The sequence below is a fragment of the Anser cygnoides genome, chromosome 8, assembly GCF_040182565.1.
Source record: "Anser cygnoides isolate HZ-2024a breed goose chromosome 8, Taihu_goose_T2T_genome, whole genome shotgun sequence".
Taxonomy (NCBI): Eukaryota; Metazoa; Chordata; class Aves; order Anseriformes; family Anatidae; genus Anser; species Anser cygnoides.
This window is the reverse complement of record NC_089880.1, coordinates 22,708,646-22,728,463: the sequence shown is the minus strand read 5'-3', so window position 1 is coordinate 22,728,463 and position 19,818 is coordinate 22,708,646. Positions and strand designations below refer to the sequence as shown.

The 19,818-nt window shown below is 42.3% G+C and overlaps 1 protein-coding gene across 11 annotated transcripts in view; it reads right to left on the bottom strand.

The window, feature by feature from the left end:
• ST3GAL3 (ST3 beta-galactoside alpha-2,3-sialyltransferase 3) overlaps positions 1–19,818 on the bottom strand; it is a 183,212-nt gene that overhangs the window by 126,321 nt on the left and 37,073 nt on the right. For 4 of the 11 annotated variants that reach the window (XM_048059211.2, XM_048059209.2, XM_048059210.2 and 1 more), the window contains 3 exons: positions 11,157–11,204; positions 9,018–9,143; positions 509–551 (listed from right to left, as the gene is read on the bottom strand). In XM_048059211.2, the coding sequence (XP_047915168.1) occupies positions 509–551; positions 9,018–9,143; positions 11,157–11,204 (217 nt within the window). Of the gene's footprint in view, positions 1–508; positions 552–9,013; positions 9,144–11,156; positions 11,205–19,818 lie in introns of all 11 variants that reach the window. The other 7 variants (XM_048059217.2, XM_048059205.2, XM_048059206.2 and 4 more) reach the window with 4 other exon arrangements.

The window sequence follows — 19,818 nt, the reverse complement described above, 5'->3', positions numbered from 1 at the left end:
AAGTATGATGAATATCCATTCTCCATTGGAACTTCGTTGTTCTTCTGACATAGAAAATGGTCACAGCTCCCATCTCGTACTGAGGTTCTTTCTACTCCAGTTTACAAAGACAGTAGTATCCATTTTTAAAGAGAAAAGCGAAAGTAAAACTTCTAAACCTCCCAGTAAATTACAGATTGACATTCCTTCTGCTTTCAAATTTTTAATGCAGTTCTCCTCATTTGGAAGATGGATAACTAGGATGCGACATCTAGAGCAGACTGACAAGCATGGCTTCAGGCGGACATTTATAGCTTCTTGATCAGTCATTAAGGAATTAAAGACAGTGAATCACAATCCAAGCCAGTCAGTAAAGCCTAGTGTAAAGCAACTGCTAGGTTACTGCAGGACTGGACTGTCCCAGGTAGGAGTATACAGTTAGTGAGCCAACTGCCCAAGTGACATAAAAATCGCTTGCAATACAAATTTGTAACTACAGGAACAAAGAAGAGTCCTACAGTTTACTTACAATTTCGAGTCCAGGTTCAGGAGAAAGCCCAGTTTGTCGTATTCTGGAAAACAAAAGAAATGGACACAATATCATAAAAACTGCAAGCATCTCCTCTGCAAAAGGCACCGAAACCATAACGTCGCAGAATGGCAATAATTATTTCTATCTGAAAATAGCATAAAAAAGTATTTCTAACTGAAAATTATAATTTCCAGTTGCTAGCAGCTGTTATCACAGATTATTGTTACTTAAAGGTATTCCCAAACTATCATTTCTGAATGTCCAGTAAATACTAAAGCATGTGGGCCGTGATTAACTTAGAAGCAGAATTAACTGAGATACTTTTGTAATCAAAAAAGCAAAGCAATGCCCATAATTTGTAAAACAAACAATCCTCCTAGGTCCTGATGTGGTAGAGCTTTCAAGTTTTTCTCAATTCTTTGTCTATTCCAACCCACAGCTTCATAATCTAGCAGCCCTCAGAGTCACTCAGGGGCAAAATGCTTCAAGTTCAGGTGATGCTATTCAACAGGAAACTGCAAAGCCACAGTGTCAGAGACTCAAACAGAAAATTTAGAGATAAGAGTGAAAACTTAGTTCCTGTAAGTACCATACGAAGGAAGCTTCGCATTCAGCATCTTTGAATACATTGCCGTCTTGTAAATCTAACACTTGAAACAAAAAAAAAAAAGGAAAATTCTTAGAATTCACATAAGACACAAGAAAAACTAACAGGTGTAGTGTCCTGCTTGCATTGGGTTATGCTCAGGGGCCTAACTCACACTGAGAAACCCACTGGGTCTCTCTACGATAGGAGAAAGAACAATGCAAACACAACAGTAAAGGATAATCCATCAAGAGCTCTACTACCAGCATGTATTAAAAAAAAAAAAAACAATCAATAAGCAAAAGATTTCTCATAGTCTTTTAGAAAGAGCACAGTGGAAATGAAGTTTGCCTTCCTCACAAAACGCCACTAGAGTTTCTGCTGCAGAATTTTACACAAGATCACAAACAAGCTCCTCACACCATCACTTACCGACGGAACAGGAAAGCCTAAACATGTACCTGAGATAAAACGTCTGCACCAGGTAGGTCAGTACAAACTGTGCCATTGGTTTTATATCCATTAAGATTTCAGTCCTGAGTCAAGGGAAGAATCACTTTTCACATAACTGATCTAACAGAAGCTGAAGGAGGCGTGCACGAGATCTTGGCACGCGCTGTCAGTTCTCTGCCAGCACCCAGCGTGCCACCCCCCGTCCCGTCCCTCCCCACTGCACGCGGTGTTAGAAGCGCACCCGTACATCGTCCCTCCTCCACCCCCTGCCTACTGAAAGCTGCGCTGCCCCTGTGTGCCCCTGCTCTCCTCCTGACTTCCACAAGAAATTATCTCCCGTCCATCCTTATTCCCTCTACATGTAGGACCATGCAGAGAAAGGTCTGGGAAAAAAATCATGCTTTCAATTTTTATTAACCCTTCCTCCTTCCGAAAACATCCATGCTGAGCAAATGGCAACAGATTTATTTATTTTACAGCACCTACAGCCAGTGACCAGCCTGCTGTCAGCCTTACCCCGCTCCAGCTAACATTCCATCCTTCCCAACAGGAAATACAAGAGGAAACGCAGTAAGAGATGCATCACCTCATAACCAGCACAACATCCTGGGTTTCTACTAACTCAGCTTTTTATGAGCTTTGCAATCAAAGCACCAGAAAACACAGGTGTACTGAATACTACGGGCCACAGATGACAAACCTCCATTACAATGTTTCATAAGATTTACCTTCTGTTTGTCACAGGCTCTTCACTTTTCCTAGGTTTGAAGTTTTTACTTGTGATGTTCAGTAATGATTACTAGCAGAGATAGAAAGCGATCTTGTAAAATGTATCTCATCTCTCCTGGAAAAGTCACTTTCCAAAATAAAGTAGGATGTAAATTGTCCTTTCAGGCTGTAACATCGAAGCCAGAAGCATCTATGTCCCCTCCTCTCACTGCCTGGTGAATTGTGCAAATTAGGGCAGGCAGAGAAACGCTGCCGTCACCACAGCCACCTCACTCTCATGGGGATTTCTGGAAGTCACGGCATCCCTACTGGCTGCAAAATGAGCCTCCATCACATGCTGCTCCTCCCAGAAAGACACTAGGAGCTTCAAGATTATGGATTCAAAATTGGCTTCCTTTTTAGCATAAATCAGTCATTACAGACTTCCACTGTCATTTAGCTCTCTCACTAGGAGCACCAGGGACAAAAGTCACTGCAGCGCACGGTGGTGCAGCCCACGTGCTGGCTGGAAGCGGTCCGGAATCGCAAAAGACAGATAAAAACCTAAATAACTGGAGAAAGCCAAAACGCTCATAGCACAGCTGCAGGAAAAGGCAATTCTTGTCTGGGGCTACCCATTCAATTTAAAACACAGACCTACGAAACCGAAGTACAACTGGGTCTAACACACAGCGCGGTCAGGGTGTGATGAGCACAGGGGATGCAGAGCTGATCACACAGCTCGCTGTTAGGGGAAGGGGCAGCCCCACTCCTACCCTTCCCTCCCGTGAAAACACAGGCTACAGGAGCCTGCTGCAGCCCTCGTTGAGCCTCCCCATGCCCTGACCTACCGCTTGTGCCACCTCCTGCCACCTTCATTTAAAGCCTTGCTCGCTATGTTAACCAGCTGACACTCACCAATATTCCTCCTCTTTTTCATGCAGTGGGATAAAGAATCAAAGAGGAAAAAAAAAGCTGCTGTAATATCTCCTGACCCACACTAGTTTTGGGCAAGCCACAGATGTTCTTGGCTATAATGAACCCAAAAGCTGCCTGTGTTTGTGGCATGGTCATTTCGCTTTTGACTTCACCATGCTTGGCAGGGTTTCATATCGCTCCGAGAAATGGCATTTCCCACCAGTCTCCAGACAAGGCATTTATGCAGCTGTGCTGGCTGGAATTAAAAAATAAAATGAATAAATGGAATAAGGAACTCACTCTGCCTCCACTAGAAGAACACCATGGAACAATCTGAACAAGACTTCACCTTCTCAGCCCACGAGGCTGATCTGATAAGGGATAAACGCAACAGTAACAAGGAGGAGATCTAAGGACCACTTTGTCATTTGTGCTAGGAAGCTACAGATCTCAGCTGGCAAAGTGGTACGGCGCTATACAGAGGCACAGAAATGAATGAGCACTGGAAATAAGTTCCACCATATGCCCATAAAATCAAGAGGTCTCCTAAGGTCAGAAAGGCATGTCTCCATTTCCAGGAAGATCAGCATTGAATAACAATTTAATAACCGACAACAGTTTCATAACAAAGCATGTAATGATGGTTATGTGAACAGAAGTACAGCCAAGCATAGCAATTTCTATAAATGATGCAAACCCTGTGCCAAATTCAATGCTGGCATTAACATGGAAATTTCTCCCAAGCATCCAAGAGAAATCCGTCTAAGAGGCAGCAAGTGAGAAATGCATTGTCAAATGTCTAGAAACTCCATACAGACCACCCAAAAAGCCATAAGGCACAGTGCACTATATCAATCAAGTTTTCAATTTGCATTTTGCATCTGCAACCATGTAGCTATATGCAAGCAAAATGTGCAAAATTTTTCCCTTATGCTTCAAATCTGAAATCAATAACGCAAGAATTGACTTGGCACGCTGGTTTTATCCTTCCAGACCACTGTAAATGACTGCACCGTGACTTAAGTACTATTCCTTTAGCATCTACCTATTTAGATTTGCCAACAAAACTGGAATATTAATTTAAACTTCTGTAAAAGATGGGGCCACACGCAGCCCTTGTTCTCTCTGCATTTAACCCGTAATGCAAATACAGGAGGGAAGGCAGAAAGTTCAGTTGCAGCTGTTTTATGCAAAACGTTTGTGTTTGTCAAAGAAAAGTGGTGCGATACTCGGGAGACAGAAGTCTTATCAAGAACGGCTCAGACCACCCCGATACATTTCATCCTGTCCGGTGCAGTTGGGTCTCAGCGGAACTGGGGCCTCAAACCAAACTAAGCCTTGGTCACTGTCCACATTTGGGTTCTTCATCTGTAGCAAAGGCCAGGTAAAACGACTTACCCTGCAATGAAAAAGGGTCAAACGCCCCGCATTTACCTTGGACGAAGTAAAGACATATGGACAGCTACAAAAGTTCAGCTGATGTAAAGCGATTCTGCTGGAACTCACAAAACAAGAAAGAATTGATGAAAAAAGTCATATGCAATGGATCAACTGAAACGGAAGGAGGAAAGGTTTTCTTCCAGGGTTAAAAAAATACTGCTCAGGATTACTGAGCGAGGATGCGAGTACTGGACAAACAAGCACATAATGTTGCATCCTTTCCTTAGGATTTTCCGCTTTAACCTCTTCAATGATGGAATTTACTGATGAAAGCATTAATTTTTAGACTATTTAAATAGCTAGGAAAAAAAAAAAAGATTGTAAGGCCAAGTTCAGCAGGGGCAGAACTGAGGCCCCCTGGGCTCCTCAGCCCTGTCCCTGCATAGACTGTATGCCCATCCCCTAAAGGCCTGTGTCCATTTTTCCTCACTCCCATTTACTCTTCTGCACACAAGTTTAACAGCCTTTTTCTGCAGGTTGCCCAAGTGACACCAGGAAGAACCTTTAGTCTAAGACAAACCCCATCCCTGGTGCTTTTCCCTGCACTGTAAAAATGCACAGAACCAATATCAGTGAAGAAAACTTCTTAACCCTTGCAGCCCAGTGCTAGAAGCATGCATCACCAATCATACGCATAAAAAATGATTTTTCAGTGACTAATAATGTAGCCTCAGTTAAGCTTTCCTTTCCTGTGGTGAGCAAAGGAACTTCCCTGACAATACTACTCCTATGTGGAAGCACAAGGTCTAGAGAACCAGAACCAAAACAAGAAATACAGAGAATATTTTGTTAACAACTAATACAATACTTTTAAGATGCTGTGATTTTTTTGTTGATATTGAAAAGAATAATAGCTTATTTCTTTTTTGGAAAATATAAATTTGAAACATGATCCCACCTTTCAGCATAGATTTCAGCCCAAATGGTTAAAATCAGACGACATTCTAAGCATCAAAAAAAAAAGGAACTGCAGAGCAGTTCCCAACAACAGCAGGAAAACTTGGTATTGGATAACCATTAAAACTGTTCATAGGCTGTGCAAACTGATCTAAGGATACCAAATCTGCTGTATATTTATTTTGTGAGTACTGCACCTGATAAAAAATGGCCATATTTTGGCAGAAATAGGTACTCCAAGCACCATCAGCACAGGTGAAATGCAAACCTGAGAGTTCAAAGCAGGGAAAGAGGGAAATCTGTCTCCAGTCACAAACCCCCACGTACCCTGGTGACACCTAACCTCATGATGATACTTCTTATTTTCTCACATTTAATAGCAAAAGGAAGTAGTTTCCAGCTCTATGTCTTCATCTTTTTTTCCACCCTGTAATTCCTGATTGGGGCCCCAAAGACATCTGGAGCAGCTTTACAGCCTGAGGAAAGCAATACACCAGAGGGGTCTCCTTCACTAGGCACTGCAACTACATTATTCATCCCCCAGGCACAAGAACAACAAATAAGCAATCGCTTGCTGATAGTGCTGTATGGATCATCCATCAGAAGGGTCTTTTTCCTGCTTACTTTACCTCCAAAACAGGTATAATAAAGGAAAAAAAAAAAAGGTAATTCCAGCATAGTACATTTTGAAAGGCTCTGCTACCTTAACATTGAATTTATTTCTAAAAAAATTGTCATGAATTATACAACTCTAGCAACCTCCAAGGACAGAAAACCAATGGACTGCTTTAAGCCGATTCCATGAAAGACTCCAATTGGAAGATGAAAAATTTCCTCCTATGAACTATGTATGCCCTTTTTCTCTTCCTAGGGAGTCATCTGTTTTAAAGCCAGACTGCAACCTTTACTAAATAAACAGTTGTTTCATTTACTGCCATGTATTCACGTGGCTAATGGAGTTAATGCTGCCCTACTGAATCATCTGAGATATTCCTCATTTTAGATACTGCGTCGTATTTTCTAATAAAAGTCAAGAACAATACTAACAAAACAGTAATCTATGTTGGCTTTTACTGACCTACAGGATGTACTGACTTGACGCAGAGACGCCACATGATAGAGAGAAATCCCATTAAAATACTTGCATTTCAAGGTATTCTTTAGATTAGTGCTTGGCATGCGCACCTCAACTCATTCGCAGCTGTATTTGCAATTGGAGGAATAGAGCATAAACGAGAAGACAACAGATGACGACACTTAACATGCTGGCAGAGTCATGTACGGACTATTCAACTAATACGTGACAGTCCTTGGCAAAGATGTAAGCAGCTCCCACAGTCTACAACTCAAAGTAGTAAAGAATGAAGTAGATCTTCATTAATCAGAAATGAAATGGGAAAAACTTTTTGCCAGGTAAAGCCACTAAAAACAGCAGAAAAAAATCTTTCCTATTTATTCTCTACTTCACATGAATACAGAAAAATACAGCATAATAAAGCCCACCTCCCCTTTCCCATCACCACCATGTAGCATTAAGAGTGATAGTCTGAAATGCTATGTGGAAAAAAAACAGACAAAGCAACACATGCTAGAACCATATCAACTCCAAAGGTAAATTAAAATTGTTTTCCTTCAATCTAAGACCATCCACCAGAGCCTCATAAATTCTATTATTTAACATATTTATCTAAGTTAATTGCCATTAAACTTAGAAACCAAAGCAAGCAGATTGAAGGTTATTTCTGGAACAGTTCAACAGGGTTTGCAATTGCAGCCACCTGTGCTACCAGATTCTCATGGGGAAAGCCAAAGAACAGCAAGTTATCTGCAACTCACCAATGTTTTTCTCTCATGCTAGAAATCTGTCACTGTTCTGCCAACTTAATACCTGACAATTTCAGTTGTGTTCCTATTCTGGCCTCCATCCACGCCACTCTCTATCCAAAATGCAGGAGATCCAAAATAGTCACCAAATTCACACTGGTGTTGTACTTAGGACAGAATCAGGGTTCTTCTCCTTCCCAACATGGTTATCTGAGCATCTTCAACAGCTGAAGGAAACAGTTTCTTTTGTAGTTCCATCAGCTTCTCCCATCAAAAAGGTTAAGGACTTTAGCAGAAAGAATTACCAGCAGCAAACACCTAAATAAGCATAGATTTAAACTCACAGCTGATTACTGTACTGTTATTCCAAATTCAACACCTGGAGGCATGGTCTCGCATGGGGGCTTTCATAAGCACATGCGCTGCAGTAGATCGGCTATTCTAAATTAAATTTTAAAAGCCCCATCTTCCTTACTTAAGTCAAGCCAAACTTTTGATAAGGGCCAAGAATGAAATTTAGAAGAAGAACAGCAACAAGAACAACAAGCAAGTTAAAATACTCTAAACAGTTTGAGCAAGACCTTGCTAACATTTGGTTGCTTGAAAAGAGGCATTGCAATTACAGGCTGAAGACTCAGTAGCTCTCAAGACTGCTATACAATAGGTATTTGCCAGTACTGCAACCAAACACATCTAATAACAGTGCAAACCTACAGTCAATAAGTTTTTCTAGCAAGTGCATGAGCAGATGGGAAAGTTACACCTTCAATGCACTTTTCTCCTAATGAGGCTTAGCGAAGACAAATTTTACTTGTTTGCTCTCAGACACAGGAGGTAGAAAAAGTCTTAAAACAGTGAGGGCATAAATCTGACTTCCAAGGTCCGATGTCTGATTTGCTAGCAACAAAGTAGAACAAAGCAACTGGGGCCTGGGGAAAGAGCATTTGTACTTTACTGCAAGCAGATGAAATCTAGGTCTACTCAAACAGCCTCTGTCCTGCTGAATGCTTCCAAGTTCAGGGCAGGAAACCATCCTTCCTGAAACAGTTTTGGCTGAAACACTGGCCTAGACATCGTATCAAGCACTCATCTCTGCTGCTCAAACTTGATCTTTCACGGGAAGGGGCAATCTAGCAGATAATCATAAAAACATCCGGGCTCAGGAGGGCCAGACCACAGCATCAGCCTCAGACGGTTCAGTCTCACTCCGAGCATATTTGACTGTTGCGTCCCCTGGGCTAATAATCTTCTGTGAAAGGGTACTTTAAGGCTTAATAGTCAGATGATCTTTGGAGTTCAGAAAGTCTTATGCAGAGCAACCTAAAGAGCATGATTATCCTGAGAGGCCTATGGCCAGATTTCCAGCCTCACTGAAAACCAAGATCTGCACGTGGGACAAAGAGTTAAGGGGAACACCAAGATGAGGACCAACAGCCAACTCAAAGAAAATACAGAAGCTGCAACAAGGTAGGCGTAACAGTTACAAAAGAGCAATTCTAAAAGCTGATTAGCATGCAGATAGAAGTCAATGTGTACTGGTTTTAAACAGCATGAAAACTTAACAGTGAGAGTACTATTCACAACTGTCTCAATTCTGACTGATAAAAAAGGTATAGGTATTGTTATGTTTCACATGTGCACCTTTTGCCCCTCCTTACCCCAACCTGAAACATCACCTACTAGGAATGGCTGGGTCTGGAGCTGCCATTGGTTCTTTCTGGGCTCTGTCTTTTCCTGGGTCTGCAGCAAGGTGAGATGGGATGGACCGCGGAAGCACAATAGCCACAGTTTTTCTCTCTCTCCTTCCTGTTCAACAAGGAAAGCTACCCCTCAGTTGGATAGACACCACACATCTTGACATCTTATTACACATATCAGAGCGTACACAGTTCAGAGCAAGCTGGTTTCCAGCACAATGAATGCAAAGTACTAAACATGAAGGCAATAAACATACAGCTTTCTGGGACATTTTTGAGCCTCCCTTCTCAAATAAGAGAGTTGTTGTTGTATTTCTTCAGTGAAGAAATTCAATCTAGTTGCAGTGCAAGGGTTTGCAAAAGATCAAATTTTACTGCCTTATCCCTAACCAATCCAAGCTTGTTGCGATGCACAAGCAGAACAAAGACCGGTGTTTTTAAAGCAGATCCAGACAGTCCTTTGGCTCATATTAGCCTCATCTCCCACACTCCTTCGTGTTAGTACTCCACAAAACAGGGAGCAGTTGAACTTACTTTTCATAAATAAATTTACCACCCTATTGGTAGCATCATAACGATGTTTATGATTAACTCTATAGATACCCTGCACTGGATGGAAGCTCTCCACAGGGTTAACTGTTTTCACATGAGTTAGAAGCCAAAAAAGTATTACGGAAGAAATGTAGTGGGTAATATTTCAAAGTTTTACTCCAGGACGAATTCTGGTCTTAGCTGTACCAATATCAATCCAACATAACTCCAGTGAAGGTACGCTGATTCAGACTTGCTCAGCTCTAATCAAAATTAAATACTGTGCTGAATTTTATTCAGAAATTTCGTATTCCAAACCTATGCAACTTCCCCCCCTACTTTTGCAGGCTAAAGAAACCATCACCCAATGCACAAGGAAGCAGGCAACGACACACTTCATTTATGACTGATATTAATTAGTAGAAGGGAGTTAAGAGAGGTCCTATTCTCCCCATTAGCACACCATACCCGTTCAATGCTCAGCACCCTAGGTTTCTCCCAGATCAGACCATGCACCCACACCAGATCAATTTCCAGGTATAGATTTTAAAGCAAGTTGCAGGGATAGCAGAAAGCATTTGGGGCATCGTAAACAAAGCAAGTAACTACCACTAGCTCTGGGGTTAGTAAACCAGAATTGGGTGTTCAAGCTTTGCCATTAGTGTCAGGCAGCAGGCTCTTTCAAAGTGTGCAGGCAGAAGACAGGTGCTATGTTGGAAGGCAGCATGTTGCTCCTATGAACCTAAGAGGAAAGGCTAGTAATCGAGATAAAATGTGAAACTTTTCCTAGGATTATATTTTCTTTTCTGCAAGAGAGTAAATACCCACATCCTTCAAGTGTTAAGGGGTTTAAAGTTATAAAAAGTAATTCTTAGCTTTCCCTTGCAGTTCACATATCATTATACATACACTGTAAATTGAATTTTATTGAGTATGGTGCCCACTATGGTGTGCCTTGGCTACAGCTTATGTTTTACTGATAGCCAAATGGATCGTTACTGGCTTTCTGAAGTGCCTCCAACACAAAAGAATTTTTATTTCTGGTTCAGTTTAATTGAAGGTCGTGCTCAGGTTCCGAAGGAAATAAGGTCAGGCAGCATTTGCCCTGGGGTTTGATAATGCTGGTCAACCTCCACCAAATAAAAAAATTTCCAGCCCTATTTGTTGAACTGTGACCCTTTTGCCTTCTCCTTCCTGGAACCATTCCTGCTGTCTTTCTCCAAATAACTCAACTGTTTATTTAGCTGAGAAACTCTCCCAGTAGCATGGAGCAGTTTCTCCTCAGCTGGTGGGTGACATCATCCTAATGCCTTTCACACGAGAACAGGCCGCACCGCGACCGCACGTAACGTGGCCAGGTCATCTTCCTAGCCGGGCAGTGGAAGCGGTCCCACGTGTTAATCCCCGTGTCACGCTAAGACCCTTAATGCTTCCACTAGACTTAGCAAAGGAGCTATTCATCCAGCGTGGCTGGGCAGCTGGTCCCCCCCAGAGGCTGACTCGGTTACCTGCCTCCCAACATGGCTACCGTGCCCCGTCAGATAGCGGCCTTGTCACGAGGTGGGAGAGAGAGAAGAAGGCAAGGTTGTACCTGAGCCTATCGTATGTCCAACGGAGTCAAAGGAAAGAACGACTGAATCTGTAACACAAGAGTACAAGTTCATTTTCCCCTTTTTCTTAGCACCATCGCTATAACATTTTCTTATTTTACTTTAATAACTCCTTATGCTCCATTCCACCAGGAAACACAAGAACTTCTTCACCAGCCAGCCAAACAACAGGCACCCAGTAATGGCGGAGCACTGGAAAACGCAACAAATCATGATGTCATTACCCAACAAAGTAGCTAAAATTTATTAAAAATAATGTCATTTCATGCCTAAGTAAATGAGTTTGGTTGACCTTGCCAAAACTGAACCATAACAAGCTTTTCACTGCTAGACTGCTGGGTTCTTTCTTACCAAATTTATTATCAACTTTTTGTCCCCATTTAGGCACTTCCTTATCAAGATCAGCTCTTCCCCTGACACTCTGCTTGCTAAGCCAAGTACTTTGTGCTTCTTGCCATTCTCCCCAGAAGGCATGTTTTCCACATCTTCAGTCACACCAGTGGCTCTCATACAGACACAATTCAAACCACCAACACCCGTCACCTCTGTACTATATGCAGCAGGTGTGTGAAACATCAAGAAAATATAACCTCTACTTGAGGCCCTTTTATTTTGCCATCTGGGGAGGACATCAGCCCTGTTAGCCACGGTCACAATAACAACTGTTGCTTATCAGTTAATGACCAAGACTTTTAGTCACTGTTACATTTTATGGGACATACTTTGCTGCAATTGTGCTTTCTCGTTCCTAGTTTTTAGATAAACAACTTCAAATTTGGCCACGTAGAAACAAATACTCTTTGCTTGCATCTAGCTCACCACATGATCCAGCCTCTGTTATTAGGCATTTATTTTCCTCATATACAACTCCACAGCCTAGAACCCATTTTCAAGATCCATCAGTAATGGTTTGATATTCTGCTCCAAGTGGAGCTGCCATACGGTACAATGCTCAGTGCTGGTTTTCTTCCAGCTTTATTCTTGCTAGAGATAAAACGACAGTTATTTTGGTAGTAAGCCACCCAGTTGGTCATCCATTCTGATCTCAATCCCAAACCAAAGCAGAAAGTCCATGGAATTCTACTCCACCACCAACGGGGCAGAATCGGGCCCAGAACTTAAAGACAGCTTGCCAGCACGCAAACACAGAGAAGAACAGACTGCCATGATAGCACTAATAACCATGCAACGAGAGGCTTTAAACTGGCACAGCAACTAATTGCAGAACTGCCTCTCACCTTCAGCTAAATGAAGGGACTGAATTCCTCAGTTTCTCTTTGCAGCTTAGGCCTTAAGTGTAATCCCTTACTCACATCACTTGCAACATCACAGCAGCTGCCCTGGTGAAAGCCCTTAGCACAAGGCAAAATACACGATCACGATCAGATTTAGCATGCTGGAAGGAGGTTAAGCTCCAACAGCATTGCCTTGCATTTGGGCAGGTGACAACCACAGACACTGACAGTTATCCCAATTCAGCTAACAGTAATTTGACATAGGACCGACCCCTGGAGTTTTCTATACTGTATATCATCCTTGTGCTCATTTTCCAAACCTTACAAATTCAATAAGAAGGTGTTGGTTTCCAAAGTCAACACAGTAAAACCATTCATCTAAATGGATTTAAAACAATTTAAATAAATAATATTAAATTTTAAAAAAGAGGTCTGTTCTGTCTCAGATCCAACACTGTGGTAGTAACATTAAAAAATAGGAAAAAAAGATTACTAGTCTCAAAACTTATTCCAATAAAAATAAAAATCCATCTGGACTTAACAACTGTATTTCCTCTTTTGGGAGTGAAATTCAGACATCTTTATATTATTCTAAATAGCAAGGGGGTTAATTCTTTTTAACTGTGTTAAATTCATCTGCCATCAATTAATTCTGAAGTATCTCTGTGGGGCTCTACTTGTAAAAAACTGTTGAGATTTTTATCAACATAAAATATTGCTTTGTAGTTAATGCCAGTCTGAAGTGTCACTCATTTTCCCCAATGTATTCTGCATTCAACCACCGGGCGTGAAATGTTAGGACCTATCTAAGAATGGCTGAAAAGCATTGCAAGCCCCATATTTACCATTTTTGCAGGCTGCAATAATTGTATTTAATGTTTCAGTTCCTTAACTGAAAACATTAGCATCCTCCAACAAACACAACAAGCGGAGTAAGGATGCGAGCTCCCTTTTCCAATTCAGCCCTCCATGTGACTATTAGTTTCGCAGTTTCAACACCAGATTCACTGAGAATAGCCTGTATTACAGTTAGCCTCCCCAAACCACAGATCTTTATTAAAGCACAGTGTTTATTTCTGGCATTAATGCTTCAGAAAGGAAGAAATAAACGTGGAAAGGGCTGAGAGGATAATCATCATACCACCTTTCTCCACCCAGATAGCTGTTCACATGCAATGAAATTAAGTGCTACAGGTGATTTTTGTAATAAACTGATGGATATTTCAGAAGCAGTTGAGTCAAGCCTGATTTATTTGCAAAGACACCGAGTCCTGCTTCCGCAAACACAACAAGAACAGGCTTTTTGCTTCCAGCTTCAAATCTCTTCCAGACATCACTCAGTTCAAAGTCCTCTGGGCTTTCTAGACTTTTTTCGGAGGCAACGTGGTTGCTCGGCCCACACAGTACCTTCCCCCAAGCCCCTGAGCCCATTCTGTCTTTCAAAGGCAAATAAAATTTAATAAGACACGATGTAAAACATACCCACTTACATACGCCCTTGGTCTAGGTGCCAAGAAGCGCTCATGTCTGAAAGAGCAGCCTCTGATGTTTCAGCTACCTACTTCCATAAGGCAGCTTAGATGTTTTTTCTTCTACCTTCCCAACTGAAGAGCAGCCTTCATGCTCAGATCGTGAAACCTGACACCCAATAACTTGCCAACATGCACAGCTTCAGGCTGCACACGCCACAATGCCAGCCTTTTACATCTGTTTTCACGTTAGCTTCAATCATTTTTTCAGTAGCTAGAGCAGGAAAAAAAAAAAAAACGAAAGAAAAAAACACAAGAAGATACAGCATAAACCAGATGTAATCCTGGATCTGACCCAAACCATCAGAAGAGACAAAGACAGAAGAAATACTTATTTAGAAGGCACTCGGTGCCAGGAATAACAACATCTGAGACCTCGCCAGCCAGACAGCAGAGCTGCTTTGGGTCACCTTGGGTCCAAGCCGCTGTGGGACCTACACGTTAGGTCACTTCCCACCCACCAGCCAGCTACAGCATCTGAAATCAGCACAAGGTGTGAATGTGCTCCACCACCCCAAGAAAACCAGGGCTGGCAGAGCTACCTGGATTTGCTCCACCACAGCTGTTTCGGGCTGTGGAGTGCCACGCGATAGCTCATGGTGACAGATCCAATACAGGATCCGCCTGGTTTGGGAACCAGAAGTTCCCAGACAAACTGCAGACAGACCCAGTGCTGCTCTGGGAATGGATTCAAACTCCAATCTGGGCGTACAGCTGAGCTTGCCTTTGAAGGAACACAACTGGATTTGCACAGTTCTGCCCTGAAGTCAAAAAAAAAATCCTGCAAAACGGAGATGCCTCCCCTTGTCACTGTACTTACCCAGACCTCGTAGTACCTGTGCCATAAGTCACCCAGGTACGAGGGCTGACTGTATTTCCAGGCTAGGGTCCCACTTCAGAAGTCCCTGACCCCTTATCTCACCTCCTCACACGCACATACCCCTTTCCACCCTCGTGTCCCCTATCTTCGGTGTCCTGCAAATCCTTCCCCCTATTTAGTTTGTTAACCCTGAGCTTTCTGACAGCCTGGATAACGCTAGGCCACAGTCCTTGTTCTCAACAGAGGGGAAAGATATTACTCATCTTGCTGCATACAGTGCCTAGGTCAAGGCATTTCTGGACACCATACAACTATCTGACCACTGTCCCTTACAGGCTGCTGCATCTTCCACCACTGTAGCCTCCCAACACCTACGTCTGCAATGGAAGAAAAATAAATGAAGATCTGAGTCTGCGTAAAGGAGTGATGATCCTGACCAACGAACCGTAGAGTTTGTAGGAGACACAGAAACAAGATCATGCTGGAAAATTGGTAAGTTTATACTCCAAGGAAGAGCCACAGACACCACAGGATAAACATCCAATATCCTGCCTGGGTACTGCACTCTGCAGAGACGTGTGGAATCAGCTCTTAGAGCCCGATCTTTTGGGCTTGCTGAACCCACGGAAGAGCAAATACACAGACCAACTTCCAGTGCAAACACTTGTCCTTGCTTTGATTTCATCATTGATGAAAACGCAGCACAGAAAATGAAAATCCACAGTGGCAACGCAGACTGGTGATGGCAAATATAATCCATGTTTAATAAGGAAACAATCTGTAAGTTTACTTAAGTGGTGTTTCAGAATTTCAGCAAAACTCTTTACAGCTTCCCTCTGAGAAGCCACTTCTTTCCCCCCCCCCCCCCAAATTCTCCCTACAAGGATTTGTGGATACTTGTCTCATCCTATTGAGAACCAATGAAGTAGAACCAATAAATTCTCTTATTCTTTTTTTTTCTTCATATAAAAAACAAAACAAAACCAGACTTCAGCAATAAACAGACTTCCCTGGCAAAAAAAAAAAAAAAAAAGAAAGATTGCGTGCTGCTTTGGAAGTGGTCCTGAGAAACCACAAACCATTAGTCCCAGAGGAGTTATAAGAGTTTAATAATAAAGGCTTAACACAGCCTCGATATCACATACCATTACAGTAATACGCTCCACAGAGCTAGCCAAACAGGGAATACAATAATACAAAGCAACATAAGGCTGCAATTTGGCACATCCTCTTACAGAGCTCAGGCTCTGAGGTCTGCACTGATTTCTTGTATGCATGATCACTTAAATTTCTCGTTCCATATCCCTGCACTCCAGATATGCTGATTGACTCCTACAGAACTGCAACCTATATTTAATAACGTGTAATGTGATTTCTACCTCCAGAGCTTGACCTGAGACCAGATATCCTGCAGAGCTCCACCACCTGCACTGGGGATGGCAATTGCAGTAATAATATTAAAGAATAAAATTTTGATTGAGAGTCAGAGCAAAAAGAAAGATGTTAGGTGTTGCTTTTGTAGCATGGAATGAGAAGACTATCCATTACAAAAAAAAAAAAGTCTGTCATTCAGCTGCCTCCCTTTTTCAAAAGAGATAGGATCAAATACCCCATTAGCCATCAAAATGTATTTTCTATTTAAGAACAACTTTCTATGACACAAACTTCCTATACTTAAGGTGTGAAATTCTTCATAACTTAGAGAAAGAAGAGGCCAGTAATTATAAAAAATATCATTATATTTCACCTAGTCAGAAAATGAAGCTCACAAATGCAGTGCCACTCTCAGGAAAGATACTACTGTGGAGATTCTTTTGGCCGGATGACCCATCTCAGAGCATCTCCTGCTCAAAAGGAAAAAGTATTTGGAAGAAAAACAGTCTTATCATGACTACCCAAATTCTAGGCAATTCTTACGTCCAAAGATATGAAGGGAACTAAATCATTTCAGTTCTATTTCCCAGAGATATTGCATAGATAAACACTCTTCCTCAGATTTTGTAAAACACAACTTCGTCTTGAGAACAATGAAGATACTGTTTTCAAATTCAGATTAAGTACCAATAAAAAAAGAAATCCTGTCCAGTGTGAGACTATTAAACAAAAGTATTAACACCTCAAAACACCAAATTAAGAACTTATAAATGTAGAGGCAAAAATATAAGCAAATATTGATGTAAAAATGAGAAACTTGTACAATGTTTTTCTTTTTTAAACAGATGACAAATACATTCTTCTAATTTCCCAAATATAAGAGAAAGCATGTTTCATAAGCGATTTCCTGATTGTTACAACACTGCCTGCATTTACAGGTTACCCTTCACTTCCTAACTCTTTGTTTTACTCACTGAATACAGATTTAGGAAGGGCCGAGTCATTTATCCAGCCTAGTAATAAATTAGTAGGACAGAATTTATCCAGTATCCTATTTTGGCATAAATGTTGTGTCTCCCACCTCATTTATTCTGTTTTACTAAGTTTTCTTCTACAGCACAACCAATTTGGATACTTCTGCACCTTTCTACAGAGACGGCGAGGTGGCTTTGTCTTAGGACCACTAGTCGCTAAAACATCTCCAGTGCCACAGCCTCACGGCTGCTCTGAGCTGCTCACCTTCTTTATTCAAAACCCAAGGCACTAATTACGACACCCCTTGTGCACCACTCGTCACAGCATCAGTGGAGATCAGAGGACATATACAGGACTGCCCTCACCAGTAATCTCAGCTCCTACGTAGGTACTCGGTGAAAAACAGTAGGTAGCATTCCCATGCTGACACACCACAAGAAATTACAATTGCAAGCATATTGTTTGAGCAGGTATCCTAACACCCACAATGTGTGAGATGAGGAATATATCAAGATGAGAAAGTGGTGCCTGTGCTGTGTGTCTCATCACAGCTGTGCACGCTAACAGCAGTAACCAGAGGGGCTGCAATTTTTGGCAGGCAAACCACACAAGCAGTTTCTGCTCAGCGCTGTCTCCAACTGATAGCAGCCCCGAGTTCGAAGTTCAAACCTATTCCCTTTATAGGAGGGGAAAAGTCACTCAGCAACAGGATGAATCTTCAGCAACAGGAAACATCTGATTGTAAAGAACATTTCCAATGAATTCTGGATTTTGTACTTTAATAAACTGCTGCAGTGCAGCCTTGTTTCTATTACACTAAGTTTGGATGCTGGCCCTCTGTGCCACTAGTACAGAGACGGGGGAATGTGTTTGTGCTAAATTCACGTGGGGGAAGATTCACCCTAATTTGAGAATAAAGCAATAAAACAATTTAATTAAAATGGAGAAAAATAATTCTGATGTAAAGATTAACTCACTTATGCGGTGCACAAAGTTGAAAGGCTTCCCCCTTTTTGCTCTAGCCAGCATCTCTGTAAATACCATCCTCATTTGTATAATAGCAACTTTTTTAGGCATACAGCACCCAGGTGCTACGGCAGGCCATGCAGGTTCTCTCTCCATTTCTGTGGAAGACTCAAGGACACCCCCTTCTCATAGACCGATGACTCCATGGCCAAGCCTACAGCTGAACCCTCACTCCTTGCTCACTGAATTTGCTCTTTTTGGCTCCCGTCTGGCATGGCCAGGTTCCTCGTGTCAGCTGGACATGGGGGTCCAGAATCAGGTGTGGGCTCTGCCCTGGGCGCCCCTTCTCAGACCTCCCCTTTGGCAAACTCACGGCCAACCAAGAGCACAACTGCACTGGGTCCTCTTGCTGTAACTCGACAGCCCTGAGCGAGTTGTTGGATGAAAGAGTTTCTCATCTGTTGAAATAAACAGCCTGCTCTTTCTCCAAAGAGCCTCGGAAAAAAGGCTTAAGAGCTAAGAATGGATATAGCTAAGTATCGTCACTTGTCTCAGTAATCTTACGTGGCACCAAGATCTACATGGTTACACTGTGAACTGCAGAGCAATCCTCTACCAGCTCTCAGCATCCCATCACTTAATTGAAAATAGTGTGCAACTATGGGATAGCTCTTAGGGATATGCTGCCTGAAGGACCTCATACGCTCTCCCTCGTGAGTTTCATGGAGCCTCGCTGACTGACACGCTTGCTGTGGCGCGCATCGTCCCTTTTCCATCAGGACATTTGTAATGAAGTGGCAAATTAAGTAAACAAGAAACAACGCTCATGTTCCAAACAGATGTATTTTTCAAACGTTCTGAGCACGTCGATTTTCTTTATTCTGCAGTGAATGAACTGAATGAAAAGACGTGGCGTCCTGCGCCAGCTGGCAAATGCTTCAAAAGGATATTACATTGCTATTGTCTTCAGCGGTGCCCCAACAACCATTTAATAGCAGAAGTGCTGATATGTTTTGCTCACAAGAGCGGGGTTTATTTGGATCCATGACACAACTTTGCAACGCCGCGACCAACACAACCAACCCTGGGCACAAGGACGACGCGGTGCTTTGCTCCGAGCGCGTGGGATTCGCACCTCCTGGGTACCTGCTGCGTCTGCCTCTCCCAGCCTCACGGGCTGCTCTTTCCAGATGGGATGGACAGAGATCCCCCAGATGCAAAGGGGAAGGGGAGACCAACGTGGTGCAGAAGTTCAAAGAGAACACACTCGGCTCTGAGGAACACGACACTAGATGCGGTACAGATCTACTGTAGAAGGTCAGGAAAAGAAGCAAGCCAAGCTGCACCAATAAAGCTGCTATCCGAGAGGTTCTTCTCTTGACAGGGAGAAACCCTTTAATCAATCCCAAGCAGTTTTGCAGCATTTTAAGGAACTCAATTATTTTTATTGCATCATCCAAAGCCAAGTCTTATATTTTGGTTTCAATTATTACTGTAGCACCAAGAAGTCACTCATAGACCCAAATTCCAAAGTGGGACATGCAATAAATTACAGAACAGTAAGACTTCTCTCTTCTAAGCTTAAGCAGCATGTGCAAGGCAGAAAATGGATACTGGCAGCTGGGAAGTACACAGGAACAAATGTGAAAGTGTGGTTCAAGAATACAGCACCAGCTCGGTACAATAACATTTTCTTGAGCATCAGTGGTTGTATCAGACTTTAATCACAGCAATATGAAGCGAA